The sequence below is a fragment of the Perognathus longimembris genome, chromosome 3, assembly GCF_023159225.1.
Source record: "Perognathus longimembris pacificus isolate PPM17 chromosome 3, ASM2315922v1, whole genome shotgun sequence".
Taxonomy (NCBI): domain Eukaryota; kingdom Metazoa; phylum Chordata; class Mammalia; order Rodentia; family Heteromyidae; genus Perognathus; species Perognathus longimembris.
Window position 1 is genome coordinate 82,170,571 of NC_063163.1, and position 19,896 is coordinate 82,190,466.

At 50.7% G+C, this 19,896-nt stretch overlaps 1 protein-coding gene across 1 annotated transcript in view; it reads right to left on the bottom strand.

The window, feature by feature from the left end:
- Srrm4 (serine/arginine repetitive matrix 4) overlaps window positions 1-12,866 on the bottom strand; it is a 100,790-nt gene extending 87,924 nt beyond the window's left edge. The window contains exon 1 of the mRNA XM_048340913.1: window positions 12,736-12,866. Coding sequence (XP_048196870.1) covers window positions 12,736-12,866 — 131 coding nt within the window. The remainder of the gene's footprint in view (window positions 1-12,735) is intronic.
- Window positions 12,867-19,896: the final 7,030 nt, after the last annotated feature.

A 19,896-nucleotide genomic window follows, 5' to 3' on the forward strand; every position in this document is an offset into this window, starting at 1 on the left:
AAACTTGCTAGGGTCTTGAAGATCTTTCCTGGCATCTGCAAACCTGCTTTACCAGGGTTGGGCATTTCTAGAAAGTCCAGGAATCAAATGCCCCAGTGAACAATGCACCAAGCAGGTGAAATCCAAACAGTGGGAAGATATCTCCTTCCCCCAAAGTGTCAGCTGGTGACCAAACTCAGCTTTCTGGAGTGCAAAGCATGCACAATCTTACAATCTCAGGGCCTTTGCATCAGAGTATAACCAGACAGCTAAGGAGCCCCAAGTGTACAGGAATTTACAAGCTCTCTTTAAGAAAAAGAGTTGTAGCATGGCACCAATGGCTCACACCTGTCATCCCAGCCACTCAGGAGACTTCCATCTGAGGATCACACTTCCAAGCCAGCCCAGGGAAGTAAAGTCCATGAGACTCTCATCTCCAATTAAACACCCAAAGCCAAAAGTGGCTTGAGCACAAAAGCTCAGGGACAAACCAGGCCCTGAGTTCAAGCCCTAGGACTGGCCCCCACGCGCGCACGCATACACTCACACACACACACACACACACACATGCACGCACGCGCACACACACGCACACACAGACAGAATGCCCTGCCTTTCCAGAGTCTTTCTTTGTCTTCCTAATTCCTCCCAGAAATCCACATAACTTCAGGACTCAATGATTCAACAAATGCTTGTCCTGCACTTCATTTGTGAGCAAACCTCCACTTAGATACTTCTTGTTAGATATATACTCAAATCTCTTCACTGCGAACCACACTTCAGGGTGTCTAGCACAATGCCTATTAGCAACTGTAAGTCGAGATGCAGGCCTTGAGCGTCAGCTGGGTCCTGAAACGGTGCTATCTGATGGGAGTATGAAGATAAATAAGAAAAAGCCCCTTGGCCAAATACATACATCCACACACTAATTAATGGGTTCCAGGATGGTTTCTCTATTGACATTTCTATTCATCAACCCCAATGGTTTATGTTTTTCACAGTAATTAGCGGAGCTGGTTAGCCCCTAGTTAGCTTCTTTACCCTCCAGCGAGTCACATTGCCTTTCTCTGTTCTGTTTTCCTTCCTGCAAAATATGTGTGTCTGGAGGGGAGGGGGTATAAAAGTTAAATAAAAAAGGGAAGGTACAGTGCCTACAGCAGTTAGAGCTTGATCCACTAAGTCAAGGCAGAAACACATTTTCCTCCCCCCTACACGGGTGGCAGACATCACTAATCAATCAAAACACTCTCTTTTTCTGATCTCCTATCTGGCCCCAGAATCCATCTCAGCACCGGCCTTCCGGCAGCCACGACTGATTGATGATGCCATTGACACACTGTGGAGCTTTGCCATCCCGCCTGTTACCAGCCTGGTTAGGCACAGAGTTCTGTAGCGTGTCTGGCACTCTAAGGGGGTATGTATCCCTCTGTGCTTCACAGGTGGGTCTCGAATATGGAGTGTCTTTTCCCCAAAGATGGGGCTACACCTGTCTGAGGCTGGGGTGTATGCAGGAGCCGCCTCTGACATGCAGGTACCAATTAATGTGCTCTCCTCTGCATGCTAGCCTCTGTGTTTCTGAATTGTCTTAGGTGAGTCCCGTTTTCTCTGGGGACTGTGTGTGTGTGTGCGCGCGCTTGTGCTCGAGTGCATGTACATATGCTCCTTAGAAGGGGTGTACAGCAGAGCGTAGTCACAGACACCGGGACTGTTTGCCTTACAAGCTCAGGGTTGAAGCCCGCTGTTTGACCTTGTGTGTGGGGGGTCACATGTCTTCCTGTGCCCTTCACCTTCCCACAAGCCCTTGGGGCTTCAAGGGGAGGGCACCTGAGCCATGGTGGATGACTGGGCCATGCTTCTCTATATTTTTGCATTGAAAAAATAATTTAAGCAGGTGGCTGGTTCTAACCCCACCCCACCCCCACCCCCGCCTCTGGGAGGCACAGAAAACAGGGAGAAAATGAGAATGCTTTCATGTTTTAGCATTTACTTTCCAGGAAAGTTAAAGCCCCAAGGGGAAGGAAATGTATGCGTTTGAGAGAGAGTTTTGAAGCTGCAGAAAAGAGGAAGGATTCCTCCAAGTAGAGGGGAAGCGGTTCCGTCCTGTCTTGGAGGGGGGAAGGGGGAGAGAGAGGAGAGAGAGTGAGAGAGAGAGAGAGAGAGAGAGAGAGAGAGAGAATGGGAGGAGAAGGGGAGGGGGAGAGGGAGTGGGAGAAAAGGGGGAGGGGGGAAAGGAGGGGGGCGGACCCCTACATGTAGCAGGAAGGCACCCCCTGGGCAGGAATGATATCCCTCCATGGTAACACATGGATGTAGACTGATAGCCAATAGCAAAAGCTCTGCCAAGCTTCGTGGCCTTGGGCAAATGAAATAAGCTTTCTGGGCTTGTCTCCTCTTGCCAGTACAAGTCATCCTTTCACTCATTCGGGGTGTGGATATGGCCAGTAGACCCTAGGGCTTAGCAAATGTCCACCTCTCACCTGAGACCCCGTCCAGGGGTGCATGTGTCCCCGTGGGACACCATCTTGGAGTTTAATTCTGGTCAAGAACATATGTGGCTGATGACTAACACCTCTTGTCTCCTGGCCTTGAAAGGTCATCTTCCTCCAAGGAAGGTCCGAAAATCTCCTCTTTCTGGGAAAGTGCTTCCCAGCAGGGCTGGCTGACCCCCCTGCTGAGAGATATACCAGGCCTGAGGGCTCAGTCTCCCCTTGGGGCAGACCCTCCCTCCTTTACCCTACCCAGACTTGAGGAAAGCTCCCACAGGAGAACCAGTCAGGCTCTCACCCTGGCTCTGGGTAGGTAACACAAGGAAAGTGGCTGCTGGCCTCGCTCGAACCTGCATTGGGCTTCCATGCTTCCACTTCTGAGATTTAACCAACCTTGTACAAGCCATTAACTGGGCTCCCCTCTGCAGAGCACGGGGGTGAAGAGAAGCACACACGGGGCCCAGTCTACCAATAGCGGACGCACACAAGGCAGTTCCACTGGGCCAGTGAGAAGAGTCACAGTCAGTAGTTGGCGGGAATAGGGCTGGAACTGGAGACCCTTGTTTCAAATAGCATAAGTAAAGCATAGCGTGATGTCTCTCATTTGTAAAAGGTAAGGGAAAATGAAAAAGAGAAATTAAACATATACACACCAAGACTCAAGGTCATAAAATGACGAGAACAGGCACAGAATGGGTCAGGATGGGAGGTGAGGGCTGAGGCTTGTCCTCTGTCTGGAAGGGAACCCTGGGGGTGAGAACAGAACTAGTCCCGAGTGCCCACTGGCTGAACGCTGGCTGGAGCTGGCCGAGACCGTCTGGCCCTCTCTCAGTGGTGGATCCAATCTCAGTGCTCATATCCTTGGCGTCCAAGATTTTGTGCCCACCCAGACACAGCCAACTCAGAGCCTCATACTTGCTGGGCTGGTGCTCTGCCACCGTGAACAGCCAGTCCAGCCCTTTTCATTTGTGGCGTTTGTCAGAAAGGATCTTGTATCTGTAACCTGCCATCCTCCTGTTTGCAACAGGAGACATGCCACCACCACTGGCATGGGACTCTCTTCTGATGAGGACCAGACTGCTCCAATGCTCTTCCGGCACCTCAGACTCCCTTCCCTGTCTGTGAGAGGAGCCAGGTGTGTCTGAGTTCCCGCCTATGGCTGCCCCAGCACCCAACCAGAGACTCCAAGCCAAGGGGAGATGACAATGGCGTGCAAAAAGCTGACAGTTGGAAAACACCAGGAAAATGATGGTCTCTGTGTTATTCCCCCTCCTGTAAATACAGCATTGAACCCATACTAGGCTGTAGCTCAGATACTCTTTCTCTCTCTTTATGTCTCTCTCTCTCTCTGTCAGTGGGCTGAGTCCCAGCGACACCTGCCACCTGGCCAGGGAAAGGAGACCAAAGAAGGAAGATTAGCCAGACAAAAGCCTCTTATCTTCTAGAAGCTCTGAAACCTGATCCCAGAAATAGCCAGGGTTGCTCACCTGCTGTGCCAGGCTCAGGCTTGGTGCAGACCGGCTTCTCTGGGGCTCATACACCAGCCTAAGCCACAGGAGGCCCTGCAGGGGCTCGAGGCCACATCTCATGGTGGGTTAGAGATGACAAGCTAGAGTGGTGTCTGACCACAGTACCATAGCTATGAATTCCAACAGAAGCCAGGATGTGGGGCAAATCCCACTGAACAGGGCCAGAGCTCGCCAAGAGATGGACTCAGCTGTAGGCTTTGAGTGGCTCTCTCTTCCCCTTGTGGATTTCGGGCTGCATAAAGAGCTGCTGGGTTGGATCCCTGGACCCCAAAGGTTTTTGCTTCTGTTCTTGTTTGCCTCTCATCTCTCTTACTAAGAAACTCTGAAATGCCAGTGTGCTGTGTGTTCATTTGTAATTTCATAATCTATATACACTCTGTTCTAATATATTATATACCTTATAAAACTTATCCACCCACCCCTCCAGTCCTCTACATGTAAAATAGGAGATTAGAAGACTAACAAAGTCTCCTTAGCTCCTCAGTCCTGATGCTGGAGCTCTGGGGGTCTCTGAGTTCCCTCAGGTTCACTTGAGCCATCTTGTTTTCATTGGTTATTCAGTCAGCAAACATTTCCTCACCAACCCTGACCCTCCCCATCACATTGGAGGTGCTGGCATGCTACAAAAAATGAGTCACAGTCCCAGACTCAGTGGGTCACACAGGCTCTCGTGGGAGTCAGACAGAGGCAAGAAGAAACATAGTTAATTTTGAAGGCTGGTGATTTGTGTCCACCACTTTTGCATGTCTGTAACAAAGAACTCAAAAATAACTGAAAGTTTATTTGGGTCTATGATGATGACTTGGTGGGGAAAGCATGTGGCGATCACATGACTGGGAAGTGAAAAGGAGGAGACTGGAGATCCACTATCCCCTTCCAGGCCATGCCCCCAATGGCCTAAAGACCTCCCACTAGGCACTGCGTCTTCAAAGTCCCACCACCTCCAAAAAGGACCTAGCTGGACACTGAAGACTCAAAATACCACAGCAATTCCAAATGGTTCAGACCATCATGATGCAAAGAAGTGACCAGATGATCAATGCTACAGTTTAATACATTCAGCCAACATATGTCCTGTGCTAGCAAGCGAGTGCATGGAGGAAATTAACACAGATCATGACGGGCAGAGAACAGGGCCTTAGGAATGCTGAGCTCAGAGGCCACCTCCCTTCCCGCAAGCAGGCGTCTAACTCTTCTGTCCAATGCCAACTTGCCCTTGTCCGAGCTGAGCTTCTAATGAAGTGAGAGAGGGGCGAGTCATTGGCATTTCCGCTTGGTGATGCCATTGGTGGGATCCAAGGCCTGGGGTTCGGCAGCCCCAGGAGCCTCTGGCTGAGAAGCGGATGGCATCCTGGTCATTGCATTCATATTTGTTTTGACCAGACACATGTAGACATGAATTGCTTAATCACTATTTTAGGGCGCTGCATTGTTCTTGCGTTTGGTTTGGCTTTTGTCTCTGTGACATCTTAATTCTGTGTTTTATTTCACGGAGCTCTGCACCCAGGCTGCTGGCACAGGGGCGCTCCCTTGGCAAAATTTTATGGGAGGGGTTGAGGAGGATGGGGAGGATGGGGGAGGGGCGAGGGAGGGAGCAAAAGCAGGCTGTAGCTTTCAGGTTGTGCGGCCCAGGGTGGGCCCTGGGTGCGGGGGTGGGGGGGTGGAGAGGGGAATGTCCAGTATGCGGGCACAGCTGTAAGAGACAGACGAGACTCTTAACTGCCACCACGGGAACAAATTTACCACTGCGATCTGGAAGTCTAAACAGTGTCCTTTTCAATTTCCTAATCTGATGGATCGCAATCAGAGAGATTGTAAATTTCATGCTTGTCTATAACACATAGAGGCGCGGAGCCAAGCTTCTGTCACGACTGCTCGCAGCCATGGCTGGCTATGACTGGAGTCAGAAGAGAATCAGGGCCTGGACTGAAGTGACAGGAGCTTCCTGGGGCTTTGCCACTCGGGAGCCAAGGACCTGGGTGGTCCTTCATTAGCGCCAAGACCCCACTTGATCTTCTATCACTCCCTTCTCACTCACCCATGCTGGGCTGGCTGCACTACCCTCCTCAAAAGCACTAAGCATGCATCTACCTCAGGACCTTTGCACTTGCCGTCCATGCCCTCTGCCTCAACATCTTCCCCCTCTCTTATCCTCACAACTGGCTTTCTCTCTCCCTCCCTCCCTCCCTCCCTCTCTCCCTCCCTCCCTCCCTCCCTCCCTCCCTTTATCCAGGTCCTGCACCCAAGAAGGCAGCTCCATCCTTCATCCTATGCTCTTTCTTCTCCCTTACTTTCTTCTTCTTGAAAGCACACACCCCCCACCACCACCTCCCGGCATTCTTCCACAAAAAGCAAGAATTTCCCTGTGGGCTGTTTGCCGTTGTGTTGAGTAGCATCTCAATAAAATGGTGGAATGTGCAAACTCGTGTAAGTACAACTGCAAGGACGGAGCCCCAGTGCCGCGTGCCTCTCACCTTTCTGCTCCCTCATTCCCTGTGGCTCACTGGAGCTACGGTCACTGGCTGCTCAGAGACAGCAGACTGGGCTTCGATGCACTGCAAGGACAACAAACCCAGTGGCCTCCCCAGAGGGAAGTTGGAAATGTTCTATGCTCAATTCCTCCGGCAGCTCCACGACAGTGAAGCTCTGTTCAGACAGGCTAAGTCTTTCATCAGTTTTGAATGTGTTGCTTATTCCTCCTGGGAGATGAAAAGGCCTTGGAGACTCTATTCAGAACTCAGAATTGGTAGATCAACAATAATGAAATAAGAGAATCGTACCCATTTTACAGAGGACAGGACTGTCCCACCGAGAATCTTTCCTCTGTGCTCCCAAATTCTTCTCTTTTTTTAAACAATTATTAGTAACAACAGCAGCTAGCCTTGATGGAGCTCACCCTTCCTGCTTGCCAGCTCGCCCTTCCCCCCCAAGGCGTTAGCTCTTTTTGCCTTTGCTGCAGCTCTTGGAGGTAGAGGCTATTCATTATTCAGTCCATTTCATAGATGGAGAGGTTGAGCCTGAGGTCCAGGGATCTGCTCAAAATCTCATAGCCTGGGCATGTTCTGCAAATGGTACTAGGAGATGTTTCTTTAGGTTTGCCATAGAGGTTGTCTACCAGTGTGTGTGTGTGTGTGTGCTTGTGTGTGTGTGTGTGTGTGTGTGTGTGTGTGTGTGTCAGCCCCACAGATCTCAGAGGCTCTTGAGAGAAGTACAAAAGCATGAAGAGCAGAGTGTTGAAGTGGGCTCCTGGCAAAGCTGGGGAGCCAAGCACTGCCTGCGAACAACGCCAGCCCGGGGCTGAGGGCTAGCTAGCCCTCTCCTCCAGGAGCCGGCATCAGAGCCACACGAGTGCCCACTCGGTGTTTTTGACAAGGCCTTATTCTGGGTGGGCACTGGGACCATGCTCTTTAAATAAACTATTTCTTACTACCATCCCTGAGAAATATGTCACCAACAGTCAGGTACAAAAGCATTGTGAAGTTGGTTCTGCAGCTCGGACATGTCAGAGCAGGGTGGGAGCCTGGCCACATCAACCTTAGAGGCCAAATTCTCTTGGGCCCTTCTCTTTCTTCTCTCTTAGAAATACCTTTCTGTCCAGCCAGGTGCTGGCGTCTCGCACCTGTCATCCTAGCTTCTCAGGAGGCTGAGATCTGAGGATCACAGTTCAAAGCCAGTGTGGGCAGGCAGAAGTCCATGAGACTCTTATCTCCAATGGACACTCAGAAAACCAGAAGCGGAGCTGTGGCTCAAGTGGTAGAAGGCTAGCTTTGAACACAAAAATGTCAGGGACAGTGCCCAGGCCCTGAGTTCAAGCCCCAGGACCAACACACACACACACACACACACACACACACACACACACACACACATACCACACATGCATGCACACATACACCCACAAGCACACACACTTCCAGCCACTCTGAATGAAAGGACATTGCTCAACAGAAATGGATGGTGCTCCCACAGCCTACCTTGTGAGGACACAGATCCAGACTGACCTCCTCTTTATAGGAGCTAGGACTTGAGGGACACTCCGCCCTCTTTTGGGGTAGCCTGGAGTAGGGAACGGAGATCATGAAGATTTGCTAGCCTCAGAAAGCCCTTGTAGGTAGCTTTCAATACCATCTCCTGTCCCTGTAGCAGAGAACCTGCGAGGCAGACGTCTTCTCGAGGAAGCCTCTCTGATGGCAGCTTCCTTGGCAGCCTCTATGTCACTCGGTGGCATTGATTAGAATCCCTGGGGCCGGGGTGGGGTGGGGGGCTCAGGATGGAGATAGGACTGACCAGGAGAGAGCTAAGCTGTTTTGCTAGATTAGGGGCCACGAGCAATCAATCAATGCAGCCAGCATGCAGTTTGCCTCTCCTGCCATGTTCTCCATGTCCCTAACCTCATGGGCTCAACCACACACAAGCCATCAGAAAATCACCTCTCAACCGCCCCCTGGGACTTGCACCCCAGGCTCCAGTCAGCACAAATGCACTAACTCGACCTCTCAGTTCCAAAGGGAGCCCAGAAGAGAAGATGCTTTAAAGGCCTAGGTTTTGGGGTTTTTTTTTGTTTTGTTTTATTTTATTTTTTCCTGCCTGACCATTTGGTCATCTTTCCCTTTGTACATTGTAATCTCCAATCATTTGGGATGTTTTATCCTTTGGACAGGGACCAAGGAGTTGAAGTCTGCTTCTAGACTATTCTGCAGAGAAAGGATTTGGGAAGAAAATTAATAGCTTGCCAGATGAATGGTAAAGGCAATGTGTATTCTAGCTATGGACGCTCCCACATCCACAAACAATTCATATGCTAATTTCAAATGATTTTTTGACATGTTCATTAAGTCCCCACTACAACGACTCATCAATATGATTCCTGTGGCTGGTGCTGGCTTCAAACACAAAGTCTCCACAGAGCCTGAACTTCAGAGGTCTAAACTTCTGTTGAGTAAATCATTAACAACAGGAATTAAGTGAATACTAGGTAACTACACTTCCTTGGCAGGGATTAAAGAAGGTCTCCTCTCCCTCTCTCTCTCTCTCTTTCTCTCTCTCTCCCTCTCTCTCTCTGTCTGTCTCTTTCTCTCTCTCTCTCCCCATTTCAGACATCTTTCTGAGTTATATCGATTGGCTTCCTTCCATCTAGAATGAAATGAGTTTTGACTATGGTGAAATCTCATCCTGAATAATCCCTCTTACATTGTTTTCCATTCTAAAATAATGACAAACACCACCTCTCATTCATTCATAACACTTCTTGCTATGAACTACCCATTAGAGAATCACTGTCAAGTTGATAAATTCAGATATATATATTTGTTCCCACGAGGAGTTTGAGCTTTTGTATTAGACTGGTAAAAACTGCTCTTCCTTCTTGAAACCCAAACAAGACTCCCTAGGACATTGCACCAGGTGATGGTGAACCCAGCCACACAGCAAACTTGCCCTTTGAGGGGAGGAAGAAGAATGATGGGGATACATCCCCCACAAACACACACCCCATTCCCATTACATGTAGACTCATTCTACCCCAATGTCAAGAGTTGAAATCTCTGAGGTGTGATTGGCAGTGTTATTTGAGAGAGAGAGAGAGAGAGAGAAAGAGAGAGAGAGAGAGAGAGAGAGAGAGAGAGAGAGAGAGAAATGGGTAGGTATGGAAAATAATACTGAGTGATCAATCACTGGCTTCCTTTTAGCCATTCTAAGCTTGAAGATGGAACCCGTGCCCCTCAAACTTGTGTGTGCCAAGCATCATACGGACAGTGCTTTGCAGGACTCTGCCCTCACAACCCACCCTCTTCTCATTCTATGTACAAACTAAGCAAACAGGTGGAATGAGGTGGAAGGGGGAAGCCATGCAGGCAATCAAGGGGCCAGGGTGCGATTTCCAGGTTCTCTCCTGCTTGTGTCAGGTCTCCACCAGGGTGATTTACAGTCTTCCACTCTGCTATGCTATTCTGACATCACAGTCAGACATCTGCGGGCAACTCCACATAGGATAAAGCTCTTGCCTCATCCAGGATGGGGTGGGGGGTGCCGGGGAGAGGAAGAAGGCGGAGGCCGGGCGGGGTTTGGCTCAGCGTGCAATTGTGCGGTGCACGCGTGTCTCTGGGAAGCCCACAGATGGGACACATGCTTGCTTCTATCCGGGTGCTGAATTATCTTTGGAAATAAACTTAGCCGATCCTAGGAAAGCTTGCTCCCAGGGAGGGGCCCTCCTCTCCTGGCAGGGTGGCTGGGATTCATCCGCCCCTCCTTCCTCCCTCTTCCTGCAGATGGCTATTTGTGCTGATCTGCTGAATGTGAGCCCCGCTTGACTTAGGAAACTAAACATTTCTAATGAGACCAGCTCCCAGATTGCCTCAGGAGGAGGTCACCAGAGGTCAGCTGATGTCATGCTCAGTTTCTCTGGCCCTCTCCTCCCCCCACAGCTCCCCTTCCTGGTCTCCCCAAGAACTCCACTCCCAACCATCACTAGATTCAGCTGACTAGATTTGGTTGAGAGCAGGCATGATTCTGGATTTCTAGTCAGTGGATGAAAACTCCAGCCAGCATTTCCCAAGGATTTGAATACACACATACACATCTCCTGCTCACGAGTGAGTTACTCCAAACCAAGAGAAACGTTTATGAAAGTGAGATCGTGTTCTACAGCGAGGCCACGCCCGCTACGGAAGTGTTTCAACAACATCTTTCTAGCCTGACGTAAGCCAAAGGCTTCCATAGCTCAGACTCCTGCTCAGGCTGGTTTCCAGAGAGAGAGAGAGAGAGAGAGAGAGAGAGACAGACAGACAGACAGACAGACAGACAGACAGAGAGAGACAGAGACAGAGAAACAGAGCTAGAACCTTGAAAGATGCCAAGAGTGAAATCATACTAGGGCTGTTGGGAGGGGGAGGCATAGTATAAAAATCTGAAGACCGATTAAAGTAGAATAAGGACAAAGCTATAGACAAGGAGAGTGGTGGAGACTTGTACCTCATTCCCAGGATTGAGACAACAGTCAAGGATAGGGCATGCCACACATAGATAGACGTGTCAAAGTAGAAAGGTTGCTAACCAGACAGACATGAAAGAATAGTTTTCCGGCTGAAAACATCAGGTAGCTACTTCTCTCATGCCTCCCCCCCAATCCCTCAAAGAGATAAAGACCCTGGATTGAATGCCACACTCCAAGTTTCGAGTAAAATCTCCCCTCTGCTCTCTTACAAGGACGTTTTCTTTGGCCACAGCACTTGATGTGTCAACACTGGGTTGGTGGAGAATCAGGAAGATAAACCTGCTGACGTCAAAACTGAACAACAATCTCCCCCACCCCCACACTCCCAAGCAGAGACACTTTTAATGGCACTTGATGTAACTCCCCCCCCACACACAAATCAGTGGCCTTCCCCTCCCCTTTCTCCGTTGGAAAAATAGGGAGGAAAGCAGCCTGCTGCCCCCACCAGCCCATGCTATGTTTCTTGTCTATCCATTCCAAACATGGAGCGCCCCATTTTTCTCTAAAAATCTTCTCTCCACATGAGGAAGAAAAGTTGTCTGGGATGGGTTTGACGTCTCATGTTGGAATTGCTTCAGGGGTCCAATCCACAGCTTTGGGAAAGTTTAAAGACAGCTATAACCACACTAGGTCCCCTGTCCAAAGCACTTTTGCAGACATATTTCCAGTCTGTCCCCTAATGCAGCCTGCATCAGGCAACTTAGAGAGTTCCTCATCTCCTCCTCTTCCTGCTGCTCCTGCTCCTCCTCGTCCTCCTCGCCCCCCCCCCAGAGAATTGCACAGCCAACTCCAGCAAAAGATGAGTTTTCATCCTGCCTTGATTTTTTTTTTCCTCTGACAGAAGGCACAACCTTCTCACTTCTATTCTCAAACTCTTCCTCATTAAATGATGTATGAAAAGAATTGGGTTTTCTCTGAGAACACTTCACCTTTCCCCAACCCCATATGCTCCTATGTTTCCTGTCTCTGCCTTTCCTTTCTCCCCTTACCTACCCTCTTTTTTTTTTTTCAATTAGTACCCCAGGATCTGTTCTCATCCCCGAGTTCAAAGCAATCAGATTGATTTTTTTGGTTTGTTTGTTCTTGAGAAATCACACCAAGCTCTACCAAGACCAAGTTTACAATCTTAAAAGATTCCCCCCACCCACCTTCCCCTGAGCGCTGAGACATGGTTTTTGCATGGGGGAGAGGGAGAAAATTCAGGGCAGCAGCGGAAAGCCGAAGGTGGGTGCGGATGGGGTGTATTTGAAGGAATACCATATGGACATATTTTTTTGTCTTTTTTTGTCTTAGCGATCCGAGCTCATTGGCTTTCGGAGTTGAGGATCGACATGTGCAGCTGCTATTTCTGAACACCGCCTGAGAGGTGTTTCCATCCTTTCTTGTCCAGCAACCCTCCAACCCACCTCAAGCCCCTCTGCCCCTCTGCCCTCTGAGTTCTGGAAGGAAAAACTTTTTCAGCCAAATTGTACCCCCTCACACACACACAAAGCCTGCCTAGACAATTATGGGGGTTCCTAGAGTGTTGCTCCGCCTCCAACCCAAATAATATAATCAGCTTCTTTCTTACACAAGCAAATTAGTTCCCCTGGTGCCAGCAGGAGATAGAGAAGAGTGAGGAAGGACGGGCGCGCCCTGGCCCAGCTGCTTGCATCCAGCCCTGGGGTGGGGGACACAGGCCGCCAGACAAGGCAGGCGGGGGGAGGGGGGCTTTCCCAGGTCTTTCCCCTCTGGAGAAAGAGGTCCTTACCGTGGTAGAGGCTTGCGGGCTGTGATGCTGGCGACGATGATGCTCTCCGGGCGCGGGGTGGCCACCGCTTTGAAGGTTCCCCTCCAGAACTTCTCAAAAAGCTGCTTCTCGCCTTGCTGAACGCTGGCCATTTGTCAACCCCACGGGGGACCCGAGCGGCGCGGGCGCTGTCCCAAGTGCTGAAAATGTGCGATCCGAAGAGCGGTGCGGCTGGGGTCCGGGGGGCTGGTGGTGCGCCCCGAGGCACGCGCTGGGATGGGAGCGACGGATGGCGAGTGCAGGGCCTGCGTTTGGACAGGCAGCCGAGAAAGAAGGATTGATCCACACCGGCTTTCTTTGCCTTTCCCCTCCTGGGTTGCCCCTGAGCTGCGCTCCGAGATCGAGTGGAGCCGAGCGACGCGCCCCGGGGAAGGGAGACGAGAGGCCGGCTTCTCTGTTGCCCGACGCCCGGAGAGAGGAGGAGCCCCGATCGTCCGCGGTGCGAGCGCGTGTGCGCCCCGGCGCGCCCGGGTTTTGTCTCTCCAGCAATGTGACGTTGGTCGCGCGAGCTGCCCTCTCCTCCTCTCCCCCCTCCCTCCCTCTCCTCCTCCTCCCCCCTCCCTCCCTCTCCTCCTCCTCCTTCTCCCTCACCTCCTCCGCCTCCTCCCGGCGTCTCCCCTCCTCCATCAACTCCTCCTCCCCTGGCTCAGCCTTCCGCCGCCATCTGCATAACAAAAGCCCGCAGGTCTGGGGAGGAGCCGGGGCGGGGCGTGCGCCTGTCACCGGGCGCCCCCCCCGCCCCCCCGCCATCCGCTGCACCCCGGTCCTGCCCACCGCTTCGCGGCGCTGACCCCACCATCGCATGGACCAAAAAGAGATCATGCTCCCCATCCATCCTCGCAGGCCTTCCCCGCCCTCCTGCCCCTGCCCAGGGGTGCCTTCGAGGGGTGGGGGGCGCGGACACCTCCCTTCCTGCCCCACCTCCCTTTGTACGAGTATCCTATAGGATCTTCTCCTGGGAAGGGGGGGGGGGAGCACAAGTAAAACAAACTTAACCGTTCGCGCCTGAGCCAGCCGCCCCCTCCCCACTTCTGGGAAGGAGAGGCCTGCGAAGCGGGGTGTGGGGGGGGCAGGGGGCGGGGTCCCTGCTATTCTATGCGCCGGCCCCTCCCCGCCCCCACCCCGCACCCCAGCGAGATCCCCCCCCCCCCAGCCCAGAAAACGCTGCTTGATGGACAATCCCCCTTGCACCTCGGCGGCTCCGCGCCATCTGCCGAGCCGGCCCCACCCGCGGAGGGGCGCAGCGCTGCATCTGCGCCCGAGGCGCTGGGAAGGACGCCGCCTTTGTGCGGGCGCGGCGTCCCCGCGGCCAGACACCAACCCGGGGCGGGGGGTGGGGGGGAGCGCCCCTCCTCTCCCCCTGCCCTCCCCGGCCCCCTCCTCCAGCCGCGAGGCGGGGGGGGGGGGGGGGATGGCGCTGCAGCCACTTTTCTTAACACAAGGAGGGAACATGGTTTTTTGCTTTGTTTTGTTTTGGGAAAAGAACCTGTGAAAGGGGATGTTTGGGATGGGAGGGAGGGTTGGGGGGACCTGGGGACTGAGGGCAGGATCATAACTTTTTCCTCTACTCTCCCCATCACCCACCCCCCCACCCCCGCCCCCGCAGCAACACTTAATCGTAGTGAAAGTTCGGGATTCAAATAAACTCGGGGGCCCGCGCCGGGGCTGGGCGCGCCGCCGAGGTTTTCATGGAAGAAGAGGCCTCGGCGGGGGAGGGGGCCGCAGCGTCCCGGGGCTGCGCCCTCGACCCCTCCGCACCCCGGCCTTGGCGGGCCTGGCCTCCCGGCGCCCGCACTAGTCCCGGCCTGTGCGCGCGTGCACGGAGAGGGGTCCGTGAGCGTCGTGGAGGGAGGGGACGCGCGCGGGGCCGGCACGTGCCGGAGTTTGCACTCGAGGCCCGGCACGCGCTGCCATTTGCCACCCCCCCCCCCCGCCGCGCGCCCAGTCCCGCTCTCCGCGCCCACCGCAGCCCGCGGGTGAGCGGGTGGGGGGTGGGGCACGGGCTCCGCGGACGCAGCGCCGTCCCGGAGCGAAGGCTGCGGGCTGCCGCGAGCGGGGCGCGACCGAGGGGAGCCGGGACCAGGCAGGGGGCGTCCGCCCAGAGCAGCGGCACCGCCGCCGGGCGCTCGCAGCGACCCCTTCCGGCGGAGGGCGAGCGGTGCGACTGCGGGCCTTGCTCGCCAGGGGATGGGGTTCATCCTGGAGGATAGAGAGGGGGAGACTGCTGTGCGCTTCCCACCCACGTGGACCCCGTGCGGAACCCCCGCACCACCACTCAGCCATTGCCCTCGGGGCCTAGCTCCCTTCACCGCCCGACCTCAGTGTCACTGTAAATACAGCTGGGGGCCCCCAGCCCTGACGCTGGGGTTGTGAACTGACTCCCTGGCAGGGAGAGGCAGGTGGGGTGCAACCCCCACCCCACGTCAACAACATCTCCTCCCCCTACACCCACTCACAGCTGCAGCCCTGATCTTAATGTCTAGGCAAACATGGCCTTTCCCACACCCCGCAGCAGCCAGGTGAGGCCGAAAGGGCAGCCGTCCTTCCTTCCAGTGAAAAGGGGAATTGAAGTCCCGGGTGGATGCGCGTGGCGCTCCCCCACCCCTCGCACCCCCAAGTGATTCTGTGCAGGCGGAGGAATCTGGTTCTGGCTTGGGGGGCCCGAGTGGGCGTGGGCAGTGCCCCTCAGACACTGGAGAGCCACTGGGGTGCTTACAAGGGAGAGATTCTGCTCATATATCCAGTGCTTGGGAGCTAGCCTGCCTGGGTTCAAATCCTGTCTTGGTCTCTTTAAGCTGGAGGAAGTGAATTCCCCACCTGTGTTTCCGTTTGTCCATCACTCACGTAGAGATGATGCAAAGATGAAATGTCATATGTTTAAATAGGCCAGCTGCAAGGATGAAAAGGATTAATAGGTGTACCAGTTACCCCTTACATAGCAGTGTCAGGAGCATAGTTTACTGAAGAATATCCATTTTATTTCTTTGTTTGTTTGTTAGATTTTGCTGGGCCTGGGACTTGAAACCTGGACTTGGGTGCTGTCCCTGAGTTCTTTTCGCTCAAGAGTAGCCAAGTCCTCAGTCACTTGAGCCACAGCACCACTTCTGGCTTTTTCTATGATTCACTGGAGATAAGAGTCTCATGGACTTTCCTGGATGGCTGACTTCAAACCACGATCCTTAGATCTCAGCTTCCTAAGTAGCTAGGATTATAGGTGTGCACCACCAGTGGCGGCTACATTCTCTCTTTTGTGATCCAAAGAGGCCACAGTGCCACCTCAGAGAAATAGCCACAGGGACTGCCAGGGTAGCCCAGATTCTACCCCACTCATTCACATGACTGTGTTTTCTTAGACAAATCCCTCAATCTCTCTGTTTCTAGGACTTTCCTGAGTACAGGAAACAGTACACTATCAACCTGCATGCAGGGAATTTGACAGTTCATCCTCATATCCACAAGTCCAGTGAACAGTGAAAGATTCTAATAATTACTGAGATAGTAGGAACTACAATGTAGAATCATGAGACCTGTCTTTGTGCCTTTGAGGGGACCAGGCTAAATCATTCAAATGATAGGATTCTTTATTTCTCTAGACCAGACATTCAAGGAGAAACCAGGACTGTCCTAACTCAAGGTTTATCAAGCATCATTTCTTGGAAGTCCTACCTTATATCTTACCTGAATTCTACCTCTGCTGTTAACTGTGCATTTCTGTTCCAGAATTCTGAATGTCCCTGGACAATAATAATACAGATAAACCAGGAATATTCTTTCTCTGGTTGAACAGCTCCCAATGTCTATTTCTTATCCAGGTCACGGGTGTCTGTTTCAGGAGTGGAATACTATAGAGGTTGTATAATCACTAGTGTAAGGAGTAGGTTTCATCTATAGCATACAACAGGTAAAACTAACCCACAGGCAAAGCGGATGACTGATGAGAAGTGACAATGCAGCGCTCACACTGTGTTTACAGGTATGTGGGAGTTTATGCACACCCTGTGTCCATTAGCATGACATCCATCACACTGTGCATGAGTCTGGTCGTGATTGTCACTGTAATAAACTTTGCAGACAACACACACTTTAGACACTGCATGATCACACACACACACACACACACACACACACACACACACACAATCACTACGGCTTCAATCCTGCCTCATTTTTACCTGAAAGGCAACCAGAAAAGCAGAGAGTTAAATTAAGTAGTCCTTGGAAAGGCAGCTCAGGAAAGTCCATCCAATTTCCAGAGTCTGTGCTCTTATTTTATACACTTCCTGTCATAGGTCTTTAGGTTAAAAAAAAAAAAAAAGACATTCATGGGTGTGTGAGCGTGAGTTGTGCAGAGCATTCCTCCAGGGATGAAAGGAGGCCTTGCTCCTCGGAGCTTAGAGTCTGTTATGAGAAGGGAGAAAACAGCCATGCTTCAAAGTAGAAGTCATGCAAAGCTGGGTAACAATTTACCAATGCACACACAGAGGTGTAAAACCTCTCTGAGACAGTGACATCCATCTGAGAGCAAGAAGAAAGGCATTCCAAGTGCAGAAGGAAGATGGCTGTGAGAAGCAGGGTCCCGTGGGTGCTGAGATCACATACACAGGCTACAGACACCCGGAAGACAACAAGGAAGAGCACACTCCATGCTCCAGAATTTGACCTGGAACGTCACTGTTCCTTTTGAATGTAAAATCAGAGGACCCTCTAGAACAGCCGAACACACAGATGAGGCAATCATCTGCGCCCCCATTTGTTCGCAGGGCTATTCCTAGCTCTTGGCTCTGAGGGAGGGAAGGGAGGCCACTGGAGAGGGACCCTTGGAAAAGCTGCTGCCAGTCTGCCCAATTGTCCTGTCTCATTTGCTTCCCGGGCTGCCATGATGCAAACGTTGGTTCTGCTCTGAACGACCTGCCATGATGTGTCTCTCACCATGGGCCTTGCCCTTGGCTGACAAATTATGAACTGTGAATCCAAGACGATGGGCAAATTCAGTTTACTTTTAGTCTGGAAAAGGCAAAATGGATTCTTGATCTTTCTTGCTTTATTTTCTAGGTGAATGAGTTGAGGGTACAGATGTTCTTAAAGGTATTTTTAAATTGTCTGCTTATCTTTATGAGTCATCATGACTTTCAATATGTCCCAGGAGCCCTAAGTGGACACTGTTATTTTTATTTTATTTTGTGTCCATACTGGGGCATGAACTCAGGGCCTCATACTCTCCCTTGACTTTTACCATTTAAAGTGTGCGCTCTACCACTTGAGCTACACCTTCCTTTCCACTTTCCTGCTGATTCATTGGAGATGAATTTCCCATATTTGTCTACCCAGGCCTCTGGCTTGCAACTGCAATCCTCAGATCTCAGCCTCCTGAGTAGCTGAGACTATAGGCGTGCACCACCATCATGGGCTTGCTGTGTTTATTCTGATTGATGCTGAAAGTGCCCGACCTTTTAGTTGAGAGAGCTTTCCCCAGTGAGCCCTTTGTGATCACTAGGAACTCATCAATAGCTTTTCACGTTCTGCTATATCAAGAGGTCCCAGGTGAAAGTATAAATTTCCTGGCTCCGATAGGAAATCAACCATTTCTTAAATAGTCCTGGGTCCTCTTTAGTAGCCACCACAATTTCTAAGCACAGCTAGTTTAGTTACTCAGTACTTCTAGAACATTTTCCTGTACAGACCAAAGAAATCATATTTGAAGACCAAAAAATAGACCATGAATTTTGTATTTCTAGTTCAAACAAAGGCTTCCAGGGAGTTCTTCAAAGCGCCCTGTATCTTAGACTTGTGTTCCTTTCTCATGTGGCACAAAGCCACAATTAGTGATACTAGTATAAATGCTCATTTCCTTTGTTCTGCTTCCACCACACACCCATTTCCAGAGTAAAGATGCTAACATCCCCATCTAGAATAGAACTATCAAGATGTGGAATATTTGTGTATGTATCTATTTACTTAATTTTGTTTCCCTCTTTCTTGGCTATGTATGTAAATTACTGTGTTTTAAAGTGGCATGATCTTGAGTTTTATTTATTGGCCTTTTTTGAGGGATTACCTTTTCTTATAACTTTATTCTTTCAACTATTTTACAAGGCTCTAAAGTGATGATTAACAAAAAAAAAAAAAAAAGGAAATTCAGACAACTCAGAATCCTATTTGACCCTATCCTTTCCTTCTCCAAAGGCACTATGTGTATATATATATATATATATATATATATATACACACATATATATGTATATGTGTGTATATATACATACATACATATATATTGTATATGTGTGTGTCATTGTTTATTTTCCCAGTGAAAGTATTTTTCATCCAGTTATTCCATTTTTGGTAGCATATGTTAGTTGTATAAAGAAGAGTGGTTGTGATGTCTCCATAGATGCACACATTATACCTTGACCCATCTCCCTTCTCCCCTCTCCCCTTCATGGAATAAATTCAGCAGGTTTTGTTCCATTTTCCTACGGTGTGGCAGTGTCTGCCATATTTCCTCATCCATGCCCTCTTCTTTCACCTCCCTCTTCCCACTGGTATCCATGTTCACCCAGAACCTATTTTATGTTCCTATCCTTTTATTTATTTATTTACTTCTTTGGTGCCAGTCCTGGGGCTTGAACTCAGGGCCTGGGCACTGCCTCAAACTTCTTTGGCTCAAGGTTATCATGCTACCACCTTAGCCCCAGCACCACTCCCAGCTTTTTCCAATTTATTGGAGATAAGAGTCTCACCGACTTTACTGTCAGGGCTGTCTTCTAACTGTGACCCTCAGATCTGTCTCCTGAGTAGCTAGATTATAGGTGTGAGCTACCAGCATCCAGCTCTTAATCATTCATTTTTGAGAACTAGACTACCTATGAGGGAGAAAATGAGATATCTGACTTTTCCATTCTGGCTTATTTTCCTTACCATGAGGTTAGCTCTCTAGTTCTACCCATTATCCTGTAAATTATGTGATTTCATTCGTAAAAGCTGAATAATACTCCTATCTATCTATCTATCTATCTATCTATCTATCTATCTATCTCCGTCTGTCTGTCTGTCTATCTGTCTTTTCCAAGGATAGAAATAGTATTTATGTCATCTGATTCAACAGTCCCTTTACACACAGGTATT